Raw genomic sequence first — 27,878 nt, 5'->3', positions numbered from 1 at the left:
CATCCTTTTTAAAAATTATACTTGAAAAAAAGTAATAAGGTAACTGAATTCCAACGATGAGAGAAGTTAACTAAAACACTTAAAACTGATTGTTTAACATCACAGACATTGACACTTTTTTTCAGTCTCTACTTGTATACACAAAAACACACTTAATGTAAAGGTACAATTTTTTTTTAGAAGATATATACAAAGCCTCATTTTATTTTGTAATCATACACATACACATGCAGTACAAGTACTTAAACCTTGCACATATATATACAAACAATGAATGAATGAGTGAATGCATTGGGCAAGCAGAATATATGGAATTAAGAGGTGTCCGTCACTTCAACGGTACTATGGTACTTTGCTGCCATCAAGCGGCGAACTGCTATACTGCAACGCACGTTTCAATCATGGCAAAAAAAGGTCATTGCTTCATTACAAAATAACTTCTGTTAACTACTGTTGTTGATTTTATTTGCTTGCCATGGCTCTGAACCTGAATAATTTGGAAACTCAACATGTAATTCTGAAATTTTTTGTATTGGTGATGATTTGATTGTGTGGATCACCAGTCTTGACTGGACTTCTGCTTGATGAACTTCAGGCAGAGGTAGTAGAGTGCCATGAAGACCAAGCACACGGCCAGCAGCACCAGGTAACATGAGTAGAGAGGATACTGGTTCATTTTCATGGCCTCCACCACCTGAATACACATATTTATCTGAGAATTTGCTTGGACACATACATACCAACATCCATTCATTTCATTGTATTTCCCCAATAGTTTTCTGGACAGAAACATTGGTGTGGATTTAACTCTTTCAACGCCAGAAACAACAATGTCTAATGATTGACAGCTGATTTAGAACATTTTGACATTCCAAGGCCTACGCAATGTGTTTTATGGCTACTGTAATAAAACCTGAATTTGCGGTAAAATACTAGCAGTTGTGGTTGCCAGAATTATACCGTTATTAAAAACGGGAATACCGTAAAATATCCATGTCCAATTAACAACGAACTACTATAAAAGTACAGTGATCACGTCGTTACTTCGCGAGTCAAACTCCGCGCCCTCAGTCCATCGCGGATTTTTTTCAATTAAAAAATATATATATATATATGGCGGAAAACACAGACAAAACTGAAAAAGCAGTTTCTGCTCTTGCACTCCTCTTGAAAAGAAACTGCTTTATTTTAAGCCAAAACAACTGCTGTGTTTGATAGAACAATATGTCAATAGACCCCACTCACATGACGTTGCAACCACGCCTCCGCGCCATATTGTCCATCAGCTCGTCGTGTTTACACATTACCACTACGTAAATTCCTCCTATTATGGCGTGTTTTTCTGCTCGTTAACATTGATAATCAAAATGGTGAAGGCGTGTGCGGCGGTTGGTTGCAGTAACAGAGAAGATAGACGGAGAGACTTGAAGTTCTACCGTATTCCGAGAGACCCTGAGAGGAGAGCGAGATAGACTGCTGCAATTCGACGAGAAAACTGGGCACCAAACGATCACCACAGATTATGTAGTAGTCATTTTATATCTGGTAAGATGCATTTAATACAGTGCCTTGCAAAAGTATTCGGCCCCCTTGAACCTTGCAACCTTTCGCCACATTTCGGGCTTCAAACATAAAGATATAAAATTTTAATTTTTTGTCAAGAATCAACAACAAGTGGGACACAATCGTGAAATGGAACAACATTTATTGGATAATTTAAACTTTTTTAACAAATAAAAAACTGAAAAGTGGGGCGTGCAATATTATTCGACCCCCTTGCGTTAATACTTTGTAGCGCCACCTTTTGCTCCAATTACAGCTGCAAGTCGCTTGGGGTATGTTTCTATCAGTTTTGCACATCGAGAGACTGACATTCTTGCCTATTCTTCCTTGCAAAACAGCTCGAGCTCAGTGAGGTTGGATGGAGAGTGTTTGTGAACAGCAGTCTTCAGCTCTTTCCACAGATTCTCGATTGGATTCAGGTCTGGACTTTGACTTGGCCATTCTAACACCTGGATACGTTTATTTTTGAACCATTCCATTGTAGATTTGGCTTTATGTTTTGGATCATTGTCCTGTTGGAAGATAAATCTCCGTCCCAGTCTCAGGTCTTGTGCAGATACCAACAGGTTTTCTTCCAGAATGTTCCTGTATTTGGCTGCATCCATCTTCCCGTCAATTTTAACCATCTTCCCTGTCCCTGCTGAAGAAAAGCAGGCCCAAACCATGATGCTGCCACCACCATGTTTGACAGTGGGGATGGTGTGTTCAGGGTGATGAGCTGTGTTGCTTTTACGCCAAACATATCGTTTTGCATTGTGGCCAAAAAGTTCAATTTTGGTTTCATCTGACCAGAGCACCTTCTTCCACATGTTTGGTGTGTCTCCCAGGTGGCTTGTGGCAAACTTTAAACGAGACTTTTTATGGATATCTTTGAGAAATGGCTTTCTTCTTGCCACTCACCATAAAGGCCAGATTTGTGCAGTGTACGACTGATTGTTGTCCTATGGACAGACTCTCCCACCTCAGCTGTAGATCTCTGCAGTTCATCCAGAGTGATCATGGGCCTCTTGGCTGCATCTCTGATCAGTTTTCTCCTTGTTTGAGAAGAAAGTTTGGAAGGACGGCCGGGTCTTGGTAGATTTGCAGTGGACTGATGCTCCTTCCATTTCAATATGATGGCTTGCACAGTGCTCCTTGAGATGTTTAAAGCTTGGGAAATCTTTTTGTATCCAAATCCGGCTTTAAACGTCTCCACAACAGTATCTCGGACCTGCCTGGTGTGTTCCTTGGTTTTCATAATGCTCTCTGCACTTTAAACAGAACCCAGAGACTATCACAGAGCAGGTGCATTTATACAGAGACTTGATTACACACAGTTGGATTCTATTTATCATCATCGGTCATTTAGGACAACATTGGATCATTCAGAGATCCTCACTGAACTTCTGGAATGAGTTTGCTGTACTGAAAGTAAAGGGGCCGAATAATATTGCACGCCCCACTTTTCAGTTTTTTATTTGTTAAAAAAGTTTAAATTATCCAATAAATGTTGTTCCACTTCACGATTGTGTCCCACTTGTTGTTGATTCTTGACAAAAAAATTAAATTTCATATCTTTATGTTTGAAGCCTGAAATGTGGCGAAAGGTTGCAAGATTCAAGGGGGCCGAATACTTTTGCAAGGCACTGTATATTTTTAGATGGTTTTGGGCTGACAACCATAATTAAGATCATTGCGAGGCTAATTGCCGACAACATACAGTTTCAAATTCAAGATGCTTATTTCTTCCACTATCATTATTTTTTGAATACTATTTAGCTGGTAACAAGTGAAAGAAGCTGGCCTCGTCTCCGGATCATCAGTTAAACAGGGGTGTCCAAACTTTTTGCAAAGAGGGCCAGATTTGGTGTGGTAAAAATGTGGGGGGCTACCTGGGCTGATTTACGTAGAACAATACATTTAAAGAAATTTTAGCAAGCCCTTCTGTGTGTCACATTTGCTTTATTATTATTATTTTTCCCATAATTTCAACAATCTCGCCTTTGTGGCGTTCTCTTTCGACCCTCGGGCTCTTGCGAAATACTGCTGCTGTGAAATTAAATTAGCTTCAAGTTGCTATAATTTCTCATTGCATATCTTCCGTCTTGTTGTACATGTCAGCGTGTCTTGTTTGGTAATATCGCCTCATATCGCGCTCTTTGAAAACAGCGACTGTCTCTTTGCAAATGATGCAGACACGCTTGCGTATTTTATTGAAGAAATAGTCCAATATCCACCTATCCTTGAAGCGTCGGCCATCGCAGTCAACTGTTTTTTTTATTGATTGTCGCCATTTTAGAAAATTGAAAGTAAAGGGTCACACGGGGTAATGTTGCTTAGAGTGCTGCTCTTAAAGTTTTTCAAACTTTTGTGAGAATAGGCTGATTTTGTGTGGACAAGATCGTTGTAGATATCAGGGTTGCAGATGTCAGGCAGAGACGGCGAAGACAGCGGGCCGAAAAATATCGATTTAGGCATCAAATATGGATCTGGCGAATGGATAGACTGAAGCTTTTCCACATAAAGCCTTTTATGCAACGCATCCAATGAGTTTACCGTGCCTGAAAGCACCGGGGCTTCCATGAATTGCACTATAAATTGCACGACAAATTGAAACCATTGAGAATACGGATAAACAATGACGGACAATATGGTGGCCGGATACAGCGACACGTCATTTTGTGACATTGGTGAGTGGGGTCTATATGCTGCCATAGCAGATTCATGGCGCATTAAGCCCCCGAACTATTTTTAATTTGCCCGTTTTACCCTAGAAACCTCCGTTTACAGATGTCGCGCAACCGTTTTTGCTTCAACCCAGCCATGAAAACAAGTAATTATATTATTCAAAATGTCTGTCATTTTTAGCTTAGAATCATTAATTGATGTCTAATATTTTGTTTAAAAAAAAAAAACATTAAATTATTCACTCTCATATTTTGAACTTTAAAACATATTACGTCACAATGAAAATAATGACGTCTGTCAGGGATATCTACCTCATAACTATCGCTAAACTGTATTTTTTTGTTACTGTTGCATTTCCCCCCGATATGCAAGATGATAAATAATTGATCCCCAAAAAAAAAAAAAAACGTTTAAAAGGGTAAATATATGAAACGACCACTCCTTGACGTCTGCGATTTCTGCATCGCGACCCTTGTTATATTACCATGTTTCACCCCTAAATTCCCCAAAAAATCCAGCTGTGGCCATTCACAGCTGTGTCTTGATACTCAGTGATACATGCAACATTGAGTTTTTGGATCGAAACAAGGTAAGTACACGATAATATCTCGTTAAAGTCATGGCGTCTGTAATTCTGCTCTCGCGTGCTCTCACCTCCATATAGGGTTTTGCTGTTTAAAAAACATTTTTTTTTTAAAAAAGATGCCCTCCCGTCCAAAATTTTTCTTCCCCCAGAAATGGAGATTTTAAGCTTTCCAATGATATATCACACATGCATATTGGACAATTTTGAAATTTCGTCAAATTGGGGGTCTCAGAGCGGAACTTCAAGTCACCTGATTGTTTTCCGCCATATACAGATGAGCTGTCCTAAGACGATCGTGTTGTCTCACTCTCGCTCCCTCCTCTTTGTCTGTCAGGTAGTGCACGTGCACTCGAGTTGCTTATTGTTAAAGTTAACGATGATTGACAGACATTTAATGTTTGATCTTGCCACAGATGCTTGGAAGCCAAAGCTTCAAAGCGCTGCATGTTTCACATGCAACAGTTGCTGTGGCAACTCATTGTAAGTGAGCAGCTTGAGCGAATTTAAGCACTCACTCAATGAAGCATCTAATAAAGCCAAGCATTTTTCCACTACTTTATTCTTGTTTAAAAATAATTTGGTGAGACAGTAACATGTTTAAAACTCATCATAGTTATTACATTTGAAGTGCTTGAAAAAACTTTAAAATATATTTTACTTTTTTAAAAATTATACTTAGCAGAAAAAGTGGGGGGAAAAAAACGTATTATATGTATATCTTTTCAATGCTAAATCTAAATAAATAATACCACCAAGGTTAGAACATGTTGGATTTGTTGTGTTTTGGGACTAGTTTTGCTGGATTAATTAGCAGGAAGTAATTTCCCCAGCCCTATAAAAATAGTAATTTATGACAAAAGTTCATCATTAGCACTAAAATAGTTTAAACAGCACTCACATATATTCCGTCCACTTGCAAGGTGAAGTTGCCAATGGTGAAGGGGTATTTGTTTCCTCTAAACTGGACCAGCAGAAGCCCCTCATAGCCCCAACGCATGAAGGAGGCGTGAGAGAGCCACGAAGCCACTGGAAAAGGTCATATCAAATTTTAAAACGTGTTCATCATGGCACACGGCGGGACCCCTAGCCCAGGGGTGTCCAAACTTTGGCCCGCGGGACAACTGCGGCCCGTTGACGAGTAGCAAAATTTGAAATTATTATTGAATATGGGCCGCACAAGAAGTTTAAAATCAGGCTACATTGTATTGCACTTCTCAGCTTTAATATTAGATAGAGATAGTGATTTAGTGACTTAAACAGTGCCTTTCCATTAGCTTAGTGATCAATAGCTGACATGTTGCAAATGTAAGAAACTGTAGAAATTTGGTATTTTGTTTTACCTAAATAAACCTAAATAGCAAATTATCTTATATACTGTAATTTTAGGACAAGAAACCGCTACTTTTTCCCCCTCATTTTAAATCCTGCGTCTTATAGTCCAGTGGGGCTAATTTGTTGATTTGGGTTAATACTAGGGCTGTCAAACGATTAAAATTTTTAATGGAGTTAATTACAGCTTAAAAATTAATTAATCGTAATTAATCGCAATTCAAACCATCTATAAAATATGCCATATTTTTCTGTAAATTATTGTTGGAATGGAAAGATAAGAAGATGGATATATACATTCAACATGCGGTACATAAGGACTGTATTTGTTTATTATAACAATAAATCAACAAAACGGCATTAACATTATTAACATTCTGTTAAAGTGATCCATGGATAGAAAGACTTGTAGTTCTTTAAAGATAAATGTTAGTACAAGTTATAGAAATTTTATATTAAAACCCCTCTTAATGTTTTCGTTTTAATAAAATTTGTAAAATTTTCAATCAAAAAATAAACTGGTAGCCCACCATTGTTGATGTCAATAATTACTTACACAATGCTCATGGGTTCTGAATCCTATAAAATCAGTCGCACCCAAGTGCCAGCAGAGGGCGGCAAAACTCCATAAAACACAACAAGTGAGCGTTTCACTGTACTGTCATTTAAATCTGTCTGAGCGGGGCATCTGCGTTAATTGCGTCAAATATTTTAACGTGATTAATTTTAAAAATTAATTAACGCCCGTTAATGCGATAATTTTGACAGCCCTAGTTAATACGTAACACTTTATTTGACGGCAGCGTCATTAAACTGCCATAAGACCGTCATAATTATGACATGACACTATCATGACCATTAATGAATGCTTATGACAGATGTCATTAAGTCTCATCTGGCAAATTATGTCACAAAGTCCATTTATGTCCAGCTCGGATCTTTTACATCCATTCAAAAGTGAGATAATTGGCCAGATGACACAAAATGACATCTTTCGTAAGTATTCATTAATGCTCATGGCAGTGTCATGTCATAAGTATGATGATGGTCTTATGGCACAACTGTCAAATAAAGTGTTACCAAATATCTTAACTAGCAATTTATGACACAACTGGAACAGTAACTGTCCATAATAATAAGCACAGAACATGAATTTTGATTGTTATTTACATCTGTAGTGCTGCAATCCATGCTCGGAGGCATGTTGAACAACAGTGTTGACAGTAGGTGGCAGCAGAGGTTGACTGTCTCCCCCCAAGGGAGCAGTGATGGCTAAATGGAGATTCTTGACGCAATGAAGCTTTGCAGCCAATTGGTTCAAAACGTTATGGTGATTAATTTGGTCCTATGACAAACTTATGATACCGCTGTCAAATAAAGTTTTATTGGTTAATATCTTTTGGTTTAAATTAGGGGTGTCAAACGATTAAAAGTTTTAATCGAGTTAATTACAGCTCAAAAATTAATCACAATTCAAGCCGTCTATAAAATATGCCACATTTTTCTGTAAATTATTGTTGGAATGGAAAGATAAGACTGAGATGGATATATACATTCAACATACGGTACATAAGTACTGTATTTGTTTATTATAACAATAAATCAACAAGATGGCATTACCCTTATTAACATTCTGTTAAAGCGATCCATGGATAGAAAGACTTGTAGTTCTTAAAAGATAAATAAAAATAATAAATATACAAATAAATAAATATATAAATATTTATAAATATTTATAGAAAATAAAAGATAATAACTAGTACAAGTTATAGACATTTTATATAAAAACCCCTCTTGATGTTTTCATTTTAATAAAATTTGTAAAATTTTCAATCAAAAAATAAACTAGTAGCCCGCCATTGTTGATGTCAATAATTACTTACACAATGCTCATGGGTGCTGAAGCCTATCAAATCAGTCGCACCCAAGCGCCAGCAGAGGGCGGCAAAACTCCGAAAAACACAACAAGCGCACCTTTCACTTTGCAGTCCTTTTTGCTGTCCTTTCTGTTTGAGCGGGGCATTTGTGCGTTAATTGCGTCAAATATTTTAACGGGATTCATTTAAAAAATTAATTACCGCTCGTTAACGCGATAATTTTGACACCCCTGGTTTAAATATCCCATAATACAGTGAGGACAGCTGCGCCTTCTACTCCGGTGCAGCTTATCTATGAACAAATGCTGTTTTTGTGTCAAATTTGGTGGGTGGCGGCTTATAGTCAGGTGCACCTTATGGTCCAAAAATTACGGAAATTGATAAATAATTTATTGGGAAGAAATTGAGCAATCTTGCAATCTATACCTCTAGATTTGTGTGTTTATTGTGGCGCTAAACTCATTCACTGCACTGGAAGGCTGGTATTGAGTGATTTAACTGATCGAACTATCATTGGAAGCCCTCCCAGTAGAAATAGAATGGACGACTATTTGATCATCTGTTTAACAAATGAAAGGATTTCAAGTTGGCCCTTACATCCTTTGATTTATCTGTAAGCGTTTGGACACCCCTGCTCTAGCGCAGCCTACACCGTGCCGACAATTTCAAATCGGCACGTTAGCTCACCCAACCACATGTTCTCCAGGCTAATAACAAAGCCTCCGGTCAGGTAGAAGACAGTAAAGAGCGAGTTGCCCATGAAGGCAGAGATCTGCAAGGTGGGCAGGGCGGCGGCCACAAAGAGTGCCATTGCCCGGCTGCAGTAAACCATCAGCCAGACGAGCAGGAAGTTGAGGAGGAAGCGGTCCGGAGCCTCGTTCAGGCCTGCTAGCCAGTAGATAGGTAGTGCATAGACAAGAGTGAACACGCAGTGCTCAGGTAATTCTCCCAACACCTGGAGACACACATGGATATTTTTACAGCTAAGTGTTAGCATTTTATCAACTTTTAAAATTAAAATTGCTTGGCTAATTTGGGAACCTGGGGGCGGACACGATAGCGTTGCTAACTTTCGGATGTACCTGTTAGCGAGAGGCATGGTGAGTGAATTTTATCGGTTAGTAACGGGGATTCTTTAAACTTATCCTCCAATATTTTCTTTCTGACATCATTTCGCTGAGATCTTTCACTTAGAAAATCTGGTCCGTGTTTGCCCCTTTCAAATTCAATCATAGAAGGTTTAGATAGGGTGACCGTATTTTGATTTCCAAAAAAGAGGACACTCAGCCCGGCCTCAAGATACTTGAATTTTACTCAAAGTTCACTCAAAAATGCCTATATCACTTTAATATATTTAAAGTGTGCCTCATCACTCTGGATGGAAAAATGCAGTTTGAAAAAATATATATAGAATGCAGACCCATGGAAATGTAGTTCAGTCAATACACATACACACAGTAGGCTATGAGCCAACTAAACATTTTTATAAATTACTATCACGACAATTGTCCTTGACGAATTGTTATTCCCATTCAATTGATATTCAATGTTCTCGATTGCACACAAACAATAACCGAAATAAACTGACAAACTATTCAACCAGTATGTTTCCAAACGTAGCAGTTCAAAACTACGTTTCCCATAATACCTAGCGTGGTTTGGCTTTACAGTCAAAGCTCCGACAGAAGTCAACGGTTGCCATTATATAGGTATTTATCGTAAAAAACTTAACTGGGCAGGGGTTGTGGCCAAATGGTCAACTCAGTAGATGGCGGTAATGCTTCATGATAGGGGTAAACTGCCAACAAAAACAAGAAGTACTAATCCTTCCCTCCCTTTTTAGTAGGAGCCATGTCAACTGCTGCCACCCAGCGGCCGGAGGGATTCTCTTCAAATTGTTCCCGTGAAAAATCATAAAAATCGGATATTTTTATGAATTTATAAAACCCGCCCGGACGACGAGGATACTACATGAAAGTAGGACTTGTCCAGGCAAAAGAGGACATTTGGTCACCCTAGTTTAGAATTACAATACAGTGATCCCTCACTACTTCGCGCTTCAAACTTCGCACCCTCTGTCAATCGCAGAATTGTGTTCAATTAAAAATTAAATAAATTAGGGCTGTCAAAATTATTACATTAACGGGCGTTAATTTTTTAAATTAATCACGTTAAAATATTTGACACAATTAATGCATGCACTGAATGACCTGCTCACGCATTGCCTCAAACAGATTACAATGACGCCGTTTATAGACATTAATAGTGAAGAGAATGCCACCGGCCGCTTGGGGGCAGCGCCGTTCAATACTAATGTATTCCTTCTAAACGTGGGAGAATTAGTAGTTGTGAGACGTTTATGCTGTTGCATTGTGCTATTTGTGCTCCACACATATTTCTGAAAGTTTTCTTTCTTTTAGTGGCAATTATGTGTCTTGTTGTATTTTGGGTAAGATATGTACAGAGATATATATGTTACAAAGGCGAGTGGAACCAGGCGTTCTTTGGACCGCGCCGTTTACTGGCATAAGCTTCGGCAACTCCTTCAAATCAAAAATAAGTATCATTTAGTGAAAGCACAACAAAAATAATATTCCTAAATAATGTTCACAAAAAGAAAAGCACTTCAGTCTATCGTAATGAGGCCCTATTCTCACACAGTTAAACAACAATGCAAAATGAACTGGCATTCCATATCAAAATAGCTATGCAAAATACACGTAAAACTTACTCAGACTTTGGTCGCTCTATTCTTATTATTGTTATTTTTATTATTATTATTATTATATCAACTCTACTTTTGATTGAAAATTTTACCAATTTTATTAAAACGAAAACATGAAGAGGGGTTTTAATATAAAATTACTATAACTTGTAACTATAACATTTGTCTTTTAAAAACTACAAGTCTTTCTATCCGTGGATCACTTTAACAGAAAGAATGTTAATAATGCCATTTGTGGATTTATTGTTACAATAAACAAATACAGTACTTATGTACAGTATGTTGTATGTATATACCCACCTTGTGTCTTATCTTTCCATTCCAACAATAATTTACAGAAAAATATGGCATATTTTAGAGATGGTTTGAATTGCGAATAATTGCGATTAATTACGATTAATTAATTTTTAAGCTGTAATTAACTCGATTAAAAATTTTAATCGTTTGACACCCCTAAAATAAATAAATAAATACAGATAAACCATCCCGAGTCGATCACGTAGCCTCACGCTGCCTCCTACTGCTCTTTGTTGGTCATGCACTGGAGCTGCTTATTAAAGTTAACGATGATTGGCAGACGTTTAATGTTTGATCTTGCCACATATGCTTGAAAGCCAAAGCTGCAAAGCGCCGCATGCGTCAATCATCGTTTAACTTGTTAAAAAGTTGCTCTGGCAACTCATCGTGGCGGTTTCTGGTCCCCATTGACCACGGAAAAACGAGGAATCACTGTATACCCAAAGCTAGATAGGGCATTACAAAATATTCTTACTTAAATTTTTTTTTGTTTGTTTTATTTTTTTAGCATCCTTAACTCATTCCCTGCCATTGACAGTGATAAAACTCACATTTTAACTGGGATGACTGGCATTGAGTTTTCCTGCCATTGACGGCTTGATTGCTCCAGCCCCCCAATTTATTAATCAGCCCTTATACAAAAAAATTGGTTCTGGTTCCAAGAATCAATAGATACTGGCTCATGCTACAATGCTACCAGGTTTTGGTTCAGAAATGACTGAGGAGTATGACTTCAAGCTAGTGTCCACGAGAACAACAACAACCTGAGTGATGACTTAACTTCAGCCCATAAAAATTAAATTGGTCTGCCACCTGCTGACTACTTTCGGTATGTTTAGGTTAGTTTGATTGTGAAGTACAGGCAGTCCCCGTGGGTTTAGGGTTAGGGCTAATGTGATGTCGACTTTATGATATGATATTATGATGATGATGATTTTTTTTTTTAATAATGTTGACTTTTGTTTTGTAATGCATGCTTTTCTCTTGGGGCAGGAAGCGTTGCGAAGGTAGTACTAATGGCACGCGAGTAAGAGCGCATGTACACACGAAGAACGTTTTTGCGCACACGAAGAAGAGCGCAGGCGCACACACGATGAAGACCATATTTGTTCCATTGAAGAAGTCGCGCAGCCGAGTGAGAGAGAGAGGGGAAAGCATGCAAGCCTGCGCGCACATTTGTTGCTTGTGAGGCATCCAAAGAGGGAACACGTTTTGTACTGTTATTGTGTTTTCAAATACTTGGGCCGAGTTGATGTGATTGTTTTTGATGATGCGCGAACGCTAACTGATAGATCCTAATCGCTTGTGTGGATTGTTATTGCTGTACCAGCAGCTAGTTATAAACGTGAATTTTAATGGGTGTTATGAAAGATGAAACTGATCGTTTTTATTTTAGTTACATTCTGCAAGTGTTGATGTCATGAGCAGCTGAATAAAGTCAGCAAACCACACGGACATCTGACATAGTCATTTCAGAGCTTAAACTTGCTGTCTAGCAAGGACTTAGCTCAAACGTCTTGATGAGGACAGTACAATGACAAAGGGCGTAGGTTTGCATAGGGACGGTAGGGACATAACACCACCAATTTTAAGGATGCTCAAATTGTCCCCACCAACTTTTAAGCAACCTTATTTGCATTATATAATGAGTTGGGTTATAAAGTTAATTTAGATTGTCTTCCCATAAGTTGTAAGGATCGAATTGTCCCTATATTATGTTCAGACTTACATTGACCCCTTTTCACTTTCTGAATGTGCTGGTCCATTTTTCCCCCCTTCAAACGCACGTTTGACTGGCTGATGACAAGAACCACCACATTCACACAATCCCGACAGAAATACATGTCGACATGCCGCTTCCTCTGCCCCCTTTGAAGAGGAGGGATATTAGAAGTTTTTTTTCGGCTAGCAGCAGCAACCACTTTAAGTAATGTAAAAAAGACGTCAGTGTTGTGAAGGTGGGGAACACACCACTAATTTTGCAATTTAAAGTCCAAGCTGCATCAGAGTTAGCATAACATTAAACTGTGTGAACTTCTTAACCTGTGAAACTCGAGTAGAAAGCTGCTTAGAGACGTGTCTTCCTGTACTTTTTCTACTTTTAACGTTAATTCAACTGTGCATTTTGTGCATTTATTCCTTAATTAAAATGTATGTATTTTCTACATCATTAAAAAATTAGGGCTCTCAAAATTATTGCGTTAACGGGCGTTAATTAATTTTTTAAATTAATCACGTTAAAATATTTGACGCAATTAACGCAGATGGCCCGCTCAGACAGATTTAAATGACAGTGCAGTGTAACACTCACTTGTTGTGTCTATGGAGTTTTGCCGCCCTCTGCTGGCGCTTGGGTGCGACTGATTTTATAGGCTTCAGCTCCCATGAGCATTGTGTAAGTAATTATTGACATCAACAATGGCGGGCTACTAGTTTATTTTTTGATTGAAAATTTTACAAATTTTATTAAAACGAAAACATTAAGAGGGGTTTTAATATAAAATTTCTATAACTTGTACTAACATTTTTTTTTTTAAGAACTACGAGTCTTTCTATCCATGGATCGCTTTAACAGAATATTAATAATGTTAATGCCATCTTGTTGATTTATTGTTATAATAAACAAATACAGTCCTTATGTACAGTATGTTGTATGTATATATCCTCCTTGTGTCTTATCTTTCCATTCCAACAATAATTTACAGGAAAATATGGCATATTTTATAGATGGTTTGAATTGCGATTAATTGGATTAATTACGATTAATTTTTAAGCTGTAATTAACTCGATTAAAAATTTTAATCGTTTGACAGCCCTATAAAAAATGTATTTTTATTTGCAGTCGATGCACATTTTTTTAAACCCCCTCCCCAAAAAACAAAAAAACAACCACTGTAAACTTCCTTTATATGAAGCATTCATTTTGAAAAATGACTTTCTCCTATGAAAATAATTTTACTGTAATTTTTTTCATTTTTACATAGGAACCAGCTATTTTTGAGAAATGTACCCAATCTGTTTGGTCTTATTAATGTCCTGTCCCCAGCAAAAAGTGTACATGCAGGTTATGCTGTTATAGCGTCCCTACCAATGTTGAGACCAAACCTACGCCCTTGCAATGACGTATCATACATGTTTTTGGATAGTAATTTTGAGATTTAGGGGGTAATTAGGGGTAATTTAATACTTAAAGGGTTAATTCTGACTTAAGCAGAAATTCGGGTTACGTCGCCAGCATTGGATCGGAACTCGTTCGTAACCCTGGAACTAACTGTATTGTAGTTTCACTCATTGAACTAGTTTACAGGTTCCCCGAGAATCAATCACGATGTCGGTGACAGCATATCACATCTAATTTAGCCTTTGAAATCTCTCAAATTTCATCAAAACCCTTCTCATTTCTGAGATACTGCATTTTGAATGATAGTGAAAATCGGATCTCAAAATGTTTTCCTTTGTGTATACAAAAATCAATGGCGTATTGCAAGCCCCGCTGAATTTTGAATACAAGTCGAGAGGCCAACGTATCCTTGAGGTTACAGTTATATTTTTTTGCTCCTATCCATAGTGTATGCAGACACAGTGTCCACCATGGAGCAAGGCTTCCCTCTAGTGGTGACTTTGTGTGCTGTATTTCAGTCAAGTCTCGTTTATTTATACTGTATAACCCTAAATTACCACGTGCTCGCAAAAAAAAGGTTTCACAGGTACACACTACAGATTACATGAACTCAGTGGCGGACTTGGCAATTTTGGGGCCTAAGGCGAACATATCCAGGGGCCCTCTTCATGGGTCAGGGGTTAAAAAGGTGAGAAGGGTGTGGAGGAAATATGTTCTGGTACAATAGGGCTGTCCTAAATGACAAATTTTCTCCTGATTAGGCAACGGACTAGTTTTACGATTAATCGACTAATCTAATAATTTTCTTTTTTTATACAAATTTAGCAATGAATTCTTTGTTGACACTTATTAATTCACAAAACTATTTTGGAACACTTAAATTCTTTATTAAAGTACAAATAATCAGGTAAATTATAATTAATCACAAATAAACAATGAGGTTAAAAGCTGATAGCATTTACTAGTGCAAAAGAATAGAAATTAAACAGATTCAGAACACCGACTTTGCCTTTCCAACATTATTCAAAACAATTCTTTAAAAAAAATTCTAGCAATATTATTATAGTGTGCTACTATATATAATAGTAGTATAATAATTATAATATTCATTGCCAATCATATTTGTCATGAAGAGCGTCATTTAAAAGCTATTCTTCGTGTAGAATCTGTATTATGTAGTATTTACACAACGTATTATAATATTAATTCTGAAGTATGTGGGATTAACACCAGAAATCATTATTTATATGACGAACATGACGTGCTTTTGCTGTTAACCAGCTGTTGAGTGTTATTGTATGACTGATTGGAACTGTACTACATTATTTCGCCACAGGGTGTGCTGTCGTGTATTTTATGTTCGGTGTGAAGAAGAAGAAGAACGTTAAAAGAGGCATTAGAGGCCTGTTCTCAACTTCTCCCTCACTGCACCTTGGCTCTCATGGAGAACACGTTCGCTCATGTGCTCGAAACAAACGATAGCCGACGTGCAAAGTAGCAAGTGAGCTGTAAAAATAGCGAGCTTAGTGGCGTGAAAACCGCGGGAGAGGTAAGTAAAGCTAACGAACAGCTAAGCGATGCTAAACGGCGCTAAATGAAGCTAAGCAACTGATACTCTGTCAGTCGTCGTCGTGGAACAGTCCATCGTAGTGCGTGTGTGTGGGGGAGATATACTCTAAATGCAGCATTCAAATGGCTTTCTTTTTTGTTTTGTTATTTGTTTGTTTGGTATGCTGACATAATTATACATGACGAATAGTTGGGGGTGCTGCTGGCTCCGGTGGCCCAAGTGGTTGCTCGTTGGGGGCCCCCTACTGATTGGGGGCCTAAGGCGATCGTCTACTTCGCCTGAATAGTAGATCCGCCTATGCATGAACTCATTGGCTGCCCTTGACGATTGTAGAAGTCCAGTTCATTTGAACAGAGAGGCGTGGCAGTGAATGAAGAAAAACTGATTTAAATTCACAGCAGAACAATGAAAATAGTTACATGGTTAAACATCTATCACCGTAAATGGCACTGAAATAGTCAATGAGTAATAATAATTATTACAATAAAAATGAATGATTACCTTAGCAAAGAAGTAAGAGGTGACAGAGTACATGCCATCTTCCAGCTCGTGATAGAGCATTGCTCTCTCTGTGTGACCTACAAAGAATTTTGAAACTTAGTAGGTGTCAGGTAGTATTGCCCATTTAATAGTTGCTATTACGTGTAGGTCGTTGGTAGTGTACTGAAAAGGACTTTGGTTCTAAGACATGCTGGCTGCTCAAGTATTTATCTGTACACTCAATCGACTGTGCCATCTTGTAATTATATACAATTAGCTACAATAAACTTCACCATATTTGATAATTTATATGGCATGTCAGAGGACATTGAATGACCTTGAAGTTGATCAGGTGTTTGATAGCAAATTCTGCATGTGAATCCTCACATTTGGCTATGACATCCAGCACCACAGCAAAGGGAGTGAGTGCTCCGATCATGTAGAGCAGTGCCACGGTGTCCTGTATGGACAGAGGCTGGTCTCCGGCACCGTAGTATAGGAACCCCACCAGCAGCGACATGAGCAGGGCCTCCAGGCCATGGACCAGTAGGGTGACAAGGTCTCGGTAATCGTTGTACATGTGACGCCTGGCGGTGAAGAAACTTGTTGGAGATGTTTTGCTTGAGTTCTTTTTATGCCTGACTTTTTTTAAGCACTCACCTAATGAGGATAGTAAACTGTTGGAGTCTGCCTGGTAGTCGCTCTCTCTCCTTAGAGATGACGACGACTTGGTCACCCTCTGCTTTGTCTTGCTGCAGGGAGCTGCTGTTAGCAGTGAAGCAAAAAAAAAGTCTTTTATTAACTAATTGATTTTTAATTAGAGTTGTTCCGATCATGTTTTTTTTCTCCCGATCCGATCCCGATCGTTTTAGTTTGAGTATCTGCAGATCCCGATATTTCCCGATCCGATTGCTTTTTTTTTTGCTCCCGATGCAATTCCAATCATTCCCGATAATTTTTCCCGATCATATACATTTTGGCAATGCATTAAGAAAAAAAATGAATAAAACTCGGACGAATATATACATTCAACATACAGTACATAAGTACTGTATTTGTTTATTATGACAATAAATCCTCAAGATGGCATTTACATTATTAACATTCTTTCTGTGAGAGGGATCCACGGATAGAAAGACTTGTGACTTTGTATATTGTGACTAAATATTGCCATCTAGTGTATTTGTTGAGCTTTCAGTAAATGATACTGTAGCCCTGCCCAAATGCATGATGGGAAGTGGAACCACGACTGTGCGTAGTGCTACCAATTGATATATCTTCTCTGCATTGGCAAATAACATAAGGTGTTAAGATAAAGATCAATTGCTACCTTGCTTCCCCACATTGCTTCCCATTATATTTCTAATTGTAGGGAGAGGGATTGGAAGGTTTAAGCCAATTAAAAAAAGGCTCCAAAGGCTGCCAAAATTCACTCTACTTATTTTTCACTGCCTATTATCTCTCTATAAAGGTAAAACGGCGCCATTACAGATTGAGCGCGACAATGCGTGAGTGGGTCGTGCTGCGCATGCATTAATTGCGTTAAATATTTTAACGTAATACATATTTTAAAAAATTAATTACCGCCTTTATTAGGATAAATTTGATAACCCTACCTTAAGCCTAAACTAAAGACTCTGGAAGAGTGAAACATACTGGACTGTCTCAGGAAATTAGAATACACAATATTCTAATTTTTTGAGACAGTCCTGTGTATATATACAGGACTGTCTCAGGAAATTAGAATACACAATATTTCCTGAGACAGTCAGGAAATTAGAATATTGTGTATTCTAATTTCCTGAGACAGTCCTGTATATATATACACAGGACTGTCTCAAAAAATTAGAATATTGTGTATTCTAATTTTCTGAGACAGTCCAGTATTATGTCTGTAACGTTAAATACAATTAGAAAACGATTTAATTAAAAAAATATATATATATTGCCGATACTTTGAAAATGACGTGATCGGACCCGATCGATGCCGATCGATCGGGACATCTCTATTTTTAATATGAGTTGATAAGAGGCTAAGAATTCATGAACCTGTCAGAGTGTGTCGTTGGTGGGCCGCTCTTCCACATGTGGTCATCGGTATCGCGAACATGTTCTGAAAATTGCTTCGCCAACACCCGAGCCCGCTCCAGACACTGGGCCTCTTGCTCCGGACTACGGCGGTCAATACTGATCAGGTCCACTGGCGCGATCACAAGAAACTGCTTGTCAAGGGTGCTATACGAAGTTAAATGGAGAGAACCCAAGCTGTCCTACCGTAGAAATCAGAAGGGTTGCAGTAACGTGGGCAGGGGTGGCCTAGCGTGGTGAAATACGGTACCATGTCTCGAGCGGCACCACAGTACACGGCCGAGCCCGACGAGAGCAAGACCACCAGGTCGAAGAGCTGGAAGATGTCAGAGCGGGGCTGGTGGACCGACAGCAGAACAAGACGGTTCCCCCTGGCCAGGCGGGACAGTGTGATGACCAGATTGTGGGCTGTAAAGCTGTCCAGACCCGATGTAGGCTCGTCCAGAATCAAAATACCTGAAACCTTAAATGCTTAGTTTCGGTCTAATATCTTGAGGTCGCTTTCACATTAGACCAAGGGGACCAGGGTCCCGTTGGAGATCTACCTCGCAACAACACTTGCAAATAACTTGTTGAAAAGGTTCTGCATTCACACTGCGTCAACCAAACTTTCCGACTAGCATCACGTGGACAAAAGGTGCACAAATTGATTGGACAAATACAAGCGGAAATACCCCCCTCCTGGGAGGGAGGGAGCTTGGTGCCGTGACGCTGCACATAATGTAGCATATATTAAGACCCTCCCTCCTGACTCGCTGCTGAGCGAACTGGAGTATATAAAAAATGTATAGGGGGAAAGGGAACCGCGTGGTAACCCAAGTCACACAGGCACACAATCGCTCTCACTTTCGTGACTTTTTGGACTGTCAAATTATTGCCACTTCCAGGAGAGCGAGACTAACAAAACTGAGAGGCTCCGCCTGTCTCGGCCACTGTCCCTCTTACACGTTACGTTCTGGAACAGCATGCAACACACAACCGCCGATTCTGTGTATCAAATGCAACTGTTTAGTGTGGCACAACAACATTTGGACATGGTTAAGTCTGTCATCTTGCCATTGTTGATTTTGAGTAGCATGGTGCGCTGTACTAACACTTCCAAGGATGCCCTGCGTGTAGGGTCAGAGCCTAGAGCATCACAGCATCCACGCTGTGATGCTGCACAATAGTAGCAAAAGTGCACCCTGCTCCAGTTGCATTCACGAGCGAAGCAGGGTTCACTTGAAGCGGACCGAGACCCACGATTTTTGAGTGGACCAGAGTTTGTTTGTTTGGTCCGAACTACAGTTCGTATGTGCGTTCACATTTACAAAACGAAGTGGACCATCCGGGCACTTTCACATTAGACCAAGAGGACCAGGGTCCGTTAGAGAGCTATACCTTACAACAACACTTGAGAATGACTTGTTGAAAAGGTTCAGCATCACACTATGCCAACCGAAATTTTCGAGCAGCATCACATGGACAAAAGGCGCGTTCATTGATTGGACAACTAGAATGTAACATACTGGTAGATTAATATCGCCGCTCGGCTAGCAGCGGGGTTGCTTCCGCCCGACTCTATGCGGAGTAAACTGGAGTCTATAAGACATGCATCGGAGAAAATTAAACCACGAAAGGGAACTGCAAGTCACACAGGCGTGCAATCACTCTCACTTTTGTGACTTTTTGGACTTTTAAAGTGTCGCCACTTCTAGGAGAGCGAGACTCACGAAACTATGATGGGTCTGCCTGTCTCGGCCACTGTCACTCTCACACGGTCCGTTCAGGAACCGCACACAACCGCCACATTAGAATCTGATTCTGTGTATCAAATGCAACTGCTTAGTGTACCACAGCAACATTTGGCCATGGTTAAGTCTGTCATCTTGCCATTGTTGATTTTGAAAAGCATGTGCGCTGTAGTTTTGCTTCCAAGGATGTCCTGCATGTAGCGTCAAAGCCTGGAGCATCACAGCATCCACGCTGTGATGCTGCACATAAAGTAGCAAAAGCGCACCCTTCTCCGCTTGCATTCACAAGCGAAGCAGGGTTCGCTTAAGCGGACTGAGACCCACGATTTTTATTGCCTGAAACTCCAGACTCACCGCTGTTCCAGCTATAGTCTGGCGACTGTTCAGCAGATCAAATTCCCGGGGTGGAGCAAGTCACAGCAAACGGACAACGGAGTGGACCAATCAGCGACGGGCGGACGTGACAATGGTAAAGCGATGAGAAACTCAAGCGCGAGGACGTAAACATACGAGGAGAGCGGAGAAGTTTTCAACATGGCTAGCGCGAGACAGACTTGGTTTTAGCGACTCAGTGTGTTTTTGGTCATTTAAACCTGAATTTACCACGGATAAGAACATATTCTCGGCTCTCCCGTTCGCCATCTGTGTTGTGTGGGGACAACTTCCGACGCGTAACAGTGACGTTGCTTGTTAAGGACACGTCATGCAAATAAACGAATCTGATTGCACGGACGATTTCGTTCAGGCTCGAGAGGCTAGTAAGGAGCTGGGTCCCAGACTCTATAGCTGGAACAGCGGTGAGTCTGGAGTTCTAGGCTACGGTTTTTGAGTCGACCAGAGTTCGTTTGTTTGGTCTGAACTAGAGTTCGGATGCGCGTTTACATTTACAAAACAAAGCGGACTATCTGAGAAAAAGAACTCTGGTCCGTTTAAAACTGACCAAACAGTGCTAATGTGAAAGCGCCCTGAGATTGAAAAGGTTCTCTTACCTGGGTTCCAGAGGAGTTGGACTGCAATGCTGACCCGCCTGCGCTCACCTCCTGAAACACCTCGCACATAGTCGTTCCCCACCCTGGTGTGAGCACACTGTCTCAGTCGGAGCTCAGCGATGACGTCGTCCACCTGAGAGGGGAACGCGGTCGAAATTTGGTCAGTCCTGAATGGACTGGATGTAAATTGGAACAACATTTTGGTACTGTCCTATAGTAACAAAGGGTTAGGTACCAGCTAATCCATTTTACAGGAACTAAGGTCTACTCAAACTAACCACAGGGGGGCAAAACCTCATTTATCCTGGATTGGTCACCTGTTAACCCTTTAACACCTAAGCCTATTTTGGGCGAATTTGCATGCATTTGATGTTGCCTTTATATTTCGAAGAAAAATTTGTTTACAATGACCAAGTTGGGTCCCTTTTTTCAGGACACGTTGAACTTGATGTCCAAACTGTTGTTTTCTTCACTGACCAATTATAATCCACATTTTGGACCCAAAAAGACAAAAAAATCCCAAAATCTTTTTTCAAAATTTGTAATGTTGATGTCCTATTGACAACCAAACATGCTCGACCAACTGTTTTGAAGCTTGATAATATTTATTCAACTTGTTAGGATAACCATTCAATAGAAAAAAATGAGATTGATTAGTTTTATGTTTGACTATTCAACACAAACAGCGGGTATGGTCATAGGCGTTTTTGCCCTTTACACATACTATGGTCAAAACAGGTTATATACAGTGCAAAATAGTGAGAAAAAAATTTATATAATCTAACACAAAAAGGGTTTGGATTATATCTCTTTGTGAAGTTAGGTATTATACCCATCACCTTATCTAAAGTATACGTACATGCAATCAAGCTTCTCAAACACACATCTATATAAAAATTGAAAAGATTCATAGTGAAGAAAAAAATATATATATAATTGAAAAAAGTATTTTCAAAAATATTGACAAGTAGTTCCGTTCAATTTTTTCAGGCATGCGACCCGATAAATTTTTTTGTGTGTGTTTTTTTTTTTTGTTTGTTTTTGCGCACTCAATAAAGTTTGTTTTTGAACAGGTCACTGAGCTGCGTCACATACAATGTCACACAGCCTACTCTTCTGCCGTTTGAGCGCTGCTTTCACGTCTACTCGCCGAGACGCTGACTAATACGAGGAAAACAACGACAAATACAGCTCATCCTATTCCTTGAGTTGATGAAAAAATGCATTAGCTTGCGCTAAATTTAGTTTTCGATTCATTCTGCACGTTTCAAAGGCGCTCGCGCAATCCAACCGGTGTTCATGCCTCCTTTTCCTTGGTTAGCGCCTTGCTCGGCAATTTATTAAAAATGTTCACATTCGGTTCATCCTTCTTGACATCACAACGGGTCTTGGGATATGTAGTCTTTTGTGCTGCTTTCGGTTTGGAAAAAGGACAAGAAATGATGGAAATATGGAGATAGATACATGGCACATGCAGCGTTTTAATGCATATTTATGAGTGCAATAAAACTATAAATCTCAAATGACGTTATCTCCCGTTTTTCTTGGTCGATTGACTTCAAATAAAAACTGGTGTGGACATCAACTTCCGCACTTTCAAATGAGACCAACCAGCGGCACGTGGGTGACGTAATTACAGCGTGACGAAGCTTCAAAGACGAAATGCGTAAACGCGTCGCTGCAGACACGTTCGGTGTTAAAGGGTTAATCAGAGAGGTTTGTGTAGCATTGAGGCTAATCTGGTCATGTCGAAAGTAAATTTAACAGTAGAGGTCATTCCGGAGAGGGAAATCCCAAATTTTTGTTAACCCTTCCAGGGTATAAATCCTAGAGATCATGTAGTGGTGCACAAAGCTGACTTTTAAATAGAGCGATGTAACTCATTGGCTGTTATTGACGAGAAGTCCAATCCATTTTAACTGGCAGGAATGGCAGCAAATGAACAAGTGTTCACAGCAGATGAAAAAAAGCCACGTGAATGTATGTCTATCATCGTCAACGGCACAGTTAAGGTGTGAATGGTTTGTCTCTGTGGGCCTATAATTGACTTGCGACCAATCCAGAATAATGCTATTCAAGCCCTACTTGGTTGACCCCATATTACCCGTTGGTCTCGCTGGGCCTGTGTGAAATGCGTGGGCAGTCTTAGTTTGGCCACGAAGGCGAGGGTCTCGCGCACGGTTAGGTGTGGCAGAAGGCGGTCGTCCTGGCGCACATGTGCGATGCTCTTCTTCACCAGCTGAGCAGTGTTGGGGCGACCGTTGATCAGAATCTGGCCGGACGTCACGCCGCCACCCTCGTCGCGACATGTAATAATGTCAAGCAGCGACGTTTTACCGCATCCTGCACCAGAGCATCCAAACATTCAGGATGAGTGGTACAGTAGTATGTAGTGTAGTAGTGTAATTTCCATTTATTCACTTGAACATTTATCTGTTCATTTCACATCGGTGCTCATAATCATTGTTCTCATAACAGTGCGTTTATCTGAACGTCTGCTACAGGACAAGGACTCTTGCTCTAGGTTTGTCTGATAAGGCTTTCCACTGTTTTTTTTATCTAGGGAGTTGGCACTAGGCTACCGCTTGAGAAATCGACAATTGAAACAAATTTTAAGGTTTGGGAGCACCACAATTTTTTTCTTTCCTCACTAAATGTAAATGTCGTCATCTCCTGTTCGTAAGAGAATTAAAGAACTTGTAAAAAGAAAAAAGAAAAAAAAAATCAACTTTTTTCTTCAGTAGCTGTAACGTAAAGGTTTGACCTAATCTTGTAACTTGTAAATTCATTCTGCATTTTTAAAATTCTCCTTAAAATAAAATAAACAACATTTATTTGAAAAATAAAAAGTACAGTACTGTAACATGTTTGGAACTTTAAAACAAAACAAAAAAAATTCGGTATCAAATCAGGATTCTGTATTGGCAGATTCTCAAAATCAGGTGACTCGAATTTGGGTGCAAAAATGTATGATCAGGACATCCCTAATTTAAAGTAAGGTAGTTAATCTGTTATCATTCAATATACCTGAACTTCCGATGATGGCCAACATTTGCCCGCTGCGGACGCGCAAACTTAATTTGTCGATGGCCGTCTGCCTGTCGCCTTTAATCTCCCACGGCAGCTTGAACTCTGACAACCTCTCGTACCAGGGAATCTGTGATGCTGTGTCCACCTGTCATTAGGAGCACGTGAACACTTGGAGCCACAGAACAGGCTGAACACATGTGTTGTCACCTCATAGTGCAGGTTTTTCACTTCCAGCTGGTTGCAGTCACCTCTGTATGTGAAATAGAGGCTGCTGTCCTCCTCAGAAGAGAACAACTGTGTGTTTTGATGCTGCAGCAGAGGGAAAAAAGTCAGTTGCTCACCAAAAATACACTGTCAGAAGCACTGATACACATTTATAAACCAAAGTTTAACATTTGTTTGATCAAGGTGGTCTACATTTTGTTAAGAACATTTATACATCCTGTTGTAACTTCTGTAACATTCTCTCTCTCTCTCTTGTTTTTTAACCTGTCCTGTAAGTATGAGATACTCCCATTGTGATGATTCATTGTTTTGTTTATTAGGAGAAAGCAGTGAGCAGGAAGCAATTAAGGAGGGACAGAAAGGAAAATAGAAAAGGTGAGACTGAAGAGAAGAACAAACAACAAGAAATACATTAAACGTCTACGCTAACTATGAATATAGTAGTGCTAACGTAAGCTAATTTCTGGTGGACACCGTGGTGGTGGTGGTGGTGGTGGTGGTGGTGGTGGGGGGGGGGGGCTTGATGACCGAGGAGAAAAGGGGGCGGGGGGGGGGGGGGGGCAGAAAGAGATGTGATTCGTTGGGGTGAAGTGTACACAAATCAACAGTGTGAGGCGTAGAACTCAGTATTATGTAAATCACTTGTAAGTGTGGCTATATTGACATCCTATTCTATGCTGCCTAATCGGTAATTCTGGCACCAATAGTTTCTTCAATGTGTCTAATTGCACCCAGTAATGGGTGAATCCCATCAGATGTGTGATAGACCTGCAGACAAGTGGACGTGCTGCGCGGGGTGCGCCCCAGGGCTACGGTCCCCCCCCAGCCAATCGGGGGGGCGAGCCAGCACAGCCCATCCTTCCTCCCGCAGCTCCAGCAAGGGGGCCGCTGCCATCCACCGGGACCCAGGGGGTTCCCCGGACCATCCGCTCCCCCATGGACCGGCCTTCAGGCAAGGGATGAGGGGACTTGCCAACGCCCCCCAGGCCCACCCCCACCACCGCCCGCCCACCTGGCACACCAGCCACCGCCACAACCCCCCAACTGACACGGCACACCGTGGGACTCCCACGGCCCACTAGGCCCGGAGCAGGACAGGATCCCCACCAGGAGTGGGTGACACCCCGCTGGCCTAGAGACACTCAGCCAGCGACCCACGCTGAGCCTAAGGAGGATACCCGGGAGGGGAAGGCGGAAGGAGGAGAGCTGAGAAGCCACCGCCGAGCGGCGCAGGACTGGAGCTCCAACCCGCCCCCAGGCGAAGAGAAGGCCCCGTCCCGGAAGCCACGCCGTAGAGAAAAAGTGTGGGACCCACCTATCGCCCTATTACTGTGGCTGCCAGGTCCCCGACTGGCAGCCATTACCCAGCACCGTGATTGGATTGTATGGGGAGGGTAGTGCAGTGTATGCATTAAAACAGGAGAGCCTGGCTGAGGGCTGTGGGATCGCCGTATAGAAGTTCTTCCCAGCTGCATATCCCGCAGCCCCTCGCCGAAGCCCCCCCGTGGAGTGCAATGCATGTGGTGCGTTAAAAAAGGTGCAGGAATGGCGGGGCCTGCGGCAGGGAGGCAACCGTCAAGTCTTCCCCCCCTACCCCAACCGGTTCTAGCGACTCCACATCCTCGGTCTATGATGCATTATAATCAAGGGGGAGCCGGACCAGGACTCTGTGCCCTAACTCTAGTTCACTAACCTTTAAGTTCCCTGGTTCCAGCCTGGTTCCACGTTATCTAACCCTGCTGCTCATGGGTCAAACTCATACAGTAAGTAGCCCATTAGAAGGAAACAACATCACAAATAAATGAAAGCAAATAGGGTTGTCCAATTAGTGTCATTGACTCACCTGTGAGGTTCCGTTAGCGTGAGTGGAGCTACTATTTGTGTCCATGATGACGCAAGACGCAGGTTGATGTTTGTCTGGCCAAATGGTCAATGCACCCGCTCTGTTTTTCCTCCACGCCTTACCCCCTCTTCTTTTTGGTCTTTTTCTCCACTGGTGTGGATTTGGTCTGCTTTCCTTCCTTCTCGTGTCCTGCCAAGGAAGTCTCTTTCAAAATGATGTTCCGTCACCTCACCTGTTCCGTGCCGCATTTGAGGACACGCCGCTCACCTCCTGGTCTGCTTTATGCCAGAGTGGATCAAAGTTCCCTGAGATAAGGTTGCATGCCCGAGCAATGTTTATGGCTCTCTGTGTTTAGTATGCAGGGAGCTGGGGCTCATGTGGACACGGGTAGAAGATGAGTAGACGGTACGCAGCGCAGTTGGAGCGTCCCGATCAGGAGGGTAAGGACATTGAATCCTTCCGACTTTCATCAGAGACTATGAAAGATGGCAGAAAGGAGATGGCCGAGCCGCGATGCTGCCTCAGCGTCAGTAAGATGACCTATACAGTGAGGTAAGTGCAGTTTGATAGGTAGTCTACTTCTAACCTCAGTTGTAGTTGTCTAACCATACTGGAACTCCCACCACTTTTAGGTCTTTATCTCCAGTCTAAGCTAAGTCCAGTCCTCAAGAGCCCCTATCCAGCTTGTTTTTGACGTCTCCCTCCTTTAACACACCTGAATCAAATGATCAGCTCTTCAGCAAGCTCTGCAGGAGCCTGATAACGATCCTGATAATTAGATTCAGGTGTGTTGGAGAAGGGAGATATGGAAAATATCGGCCATGCCTTTTTTCAACATATATATTTATTTTAATTAAATCGTTTTCTAATTGTATTTAATGTTACAGACATAATATGTTACACTCATCCAGAGTCTTTAGTTTAGGCTTAAGGTAGGGTTATCAAATTTATCCCGATAACGGCGGTAATTAGTTTTTTAAAAAATGTATCACGTTAAAATACTCAACACAATTAATGCATGCGTTGAACGACCCACTCACGCATTGTCGCGCATAATCTGTAATGGCGCTGTTTTACCTATATAGAGGAGATAAAAGGCAGCGTAAAATGAGTAGAGTGAATTTTGGCAGCCTTTGGAGCCTTTTTTTAATCGGCTAAAGCCTTACAATCCCTCTCCCTACGATTAGAAACATCATGGGAAGCAATGTGACGAAGCAAGGTAGCATTTGATCTTTTTCTTAACACATTATTTTATTTCCAACGCAGAGAAGATATATCAATTGGTAGCACTACGCACAGTCATGGTTCTACTTCCCATCATGCATTCGGGCATGACTACAGTATCATTTACTGAAAGCTCAACAAATACACTAGATGGCAATATTTAGTCACAATATACAAAGTCACAAGTCTTTCTATCCGTGGATCCCTCTCACAGAAAGAATGTTAATAATGTAAATGCCATCTTGAGGATTTATTGTCATAATAAACAAATACAGTACTTATGTACAGTATGTTGAATGTATATATTCGTCCGAGTTTTATTCATTTTTTTCTTAATGCATTGCCAAAATGTATATGATCGGGAAAAATTATCGGGAATGATTGGAATTGAATCGGGAGCAAAAAAAAGCAATCAGATCGGGAAATATCGTGATTGGCAGATACTCAAACTAAAACGATCGGGATCGGATCGGGAGCAAAAAAACATGATCGGAACAACCCTACTATATCCTTACTAATTTTCCATCCCTA

The 27,878-nt window shown here is 40.7% G+C and overlaps 2 protein-coding genes across 11 annotated transcripts in view; one reads left to right on the top strand and one right to left on the bottom strand.

Annotated features, from left to right (window-relative positions):
• Window positions 1–173: 173 nt before the first annotated feature.
• Window positions 174–26,763, bottom strand: abcg8 (ATP-binding cassette, sub-family G (WHITE), member 8). The gene is made up of 14 exons (XM_057849139.1): window positions 26,391–26,763; window positions 26,124–26,312; window positions 24,263–24,364; window positions 24,053–24,200; window positions 23,130–23,368; window positions 21,026–21,158; window positions 18,490–18,759; window positions 18,265–18,415; window positions 16,876–16,980; window positions 16,603–16,802; window positions 16,237–16,313; window positions 8,710–8,977; window positions 5,715–5,842; window positions 174–694 (listed from the first exon to the last, which is right to left on the bottom strand). Exons 2-14 carry the CDS (start codon window positions 26,166–26,168, stop codon window positions 557–559), a joined length of 2,004 nt encoding a protein of 667 aa, XP_057705122.1. The 5' UTR covers window positions 26,169–26,312; window positions 26,391–26,763; the 3' UTR covers window positions 174–556.
• abcg5 (ATP-binding cassette, sub-family G (WHITE), member 5) overlaps window positions 8,726–27,878 on the top strand; it is a 50,747-nt gene continuing 31,594 nt past the window's right edge. The window contains exons 1-4 of one of the 10 annotated variants that reach the window (XM_057849135.1): window positions 8,726–8,961; window positions 24,601–24,655; window positions 26,479–26,528; window positions 26,597–26,675. In XM_057849135.1, coding sequence (XP_057705118.1) covers window positions 26,602–26,675 — 74 coding nt within the window. In that variant the 5' untranslated portion in view covers window positions 8,726–8,961; window positions 24,601–24,655; window positions 26,479–26,528; window positions 26,597–26,601. Of the gene's footprint in view, window positions 9,123–23,965; window positions 24,656–26,324; window positions 26,676–27,878 lie in introns of those variants that run through there. The other 9 variants (XM_057849138.1, XM_057849137.1, XM_057849128.1 and 6 more) reach the window with 9 other exon arrangements.

This window comes from Corythoichthys intestinalis, chromosome 10 (genome assembly GCF_030265065.1).
Source record: "Corythoichthys intestinalis isolate RoL2023-P3 chromosome 10, ASM3026506v1, whole genome shotgun sequence".
In the NCBI taxonomy this organism is placed as follows: domain Eukaryota; kingdom Metazoa; phylum Chordata; class Actinopteri; order Syngnathiformes; family Syngnathidae; genus Corythoichthys; species Corythoichthys intestinalis.
Note: the sequence above shows the minus strand (reverse complement) of the source record. Positions and strands in the feature narration are given on the sequence as shown.

What these genes read in the sequence shown, in the direction of transcription:
- abcg8 (XM_057849139.1), bottom strand. Translation starts at nt 26,168, where the DNA reads ATGGACACAAATAGTAGCTCCACTCACGCTAACGGAACCTCACAG. An exon ending in ACGCTAACGGAACCTCACAG is followed by an intron (nt 24,365 to 26,123) that starts GTGAGTCAATGA and finishes CCTCTGCTGCAG; the next exon opens with CATCAAAACACACAGTTGTT. An exon ending in CAGTTTACTATCCTCATTAG is followed by an intron (nt 16,803 to 16,875) that starts GTGAGTGCTTAA and finishes CTTCACCGCCAG; the next exon opens with GCGTCACATGTACAACGATT.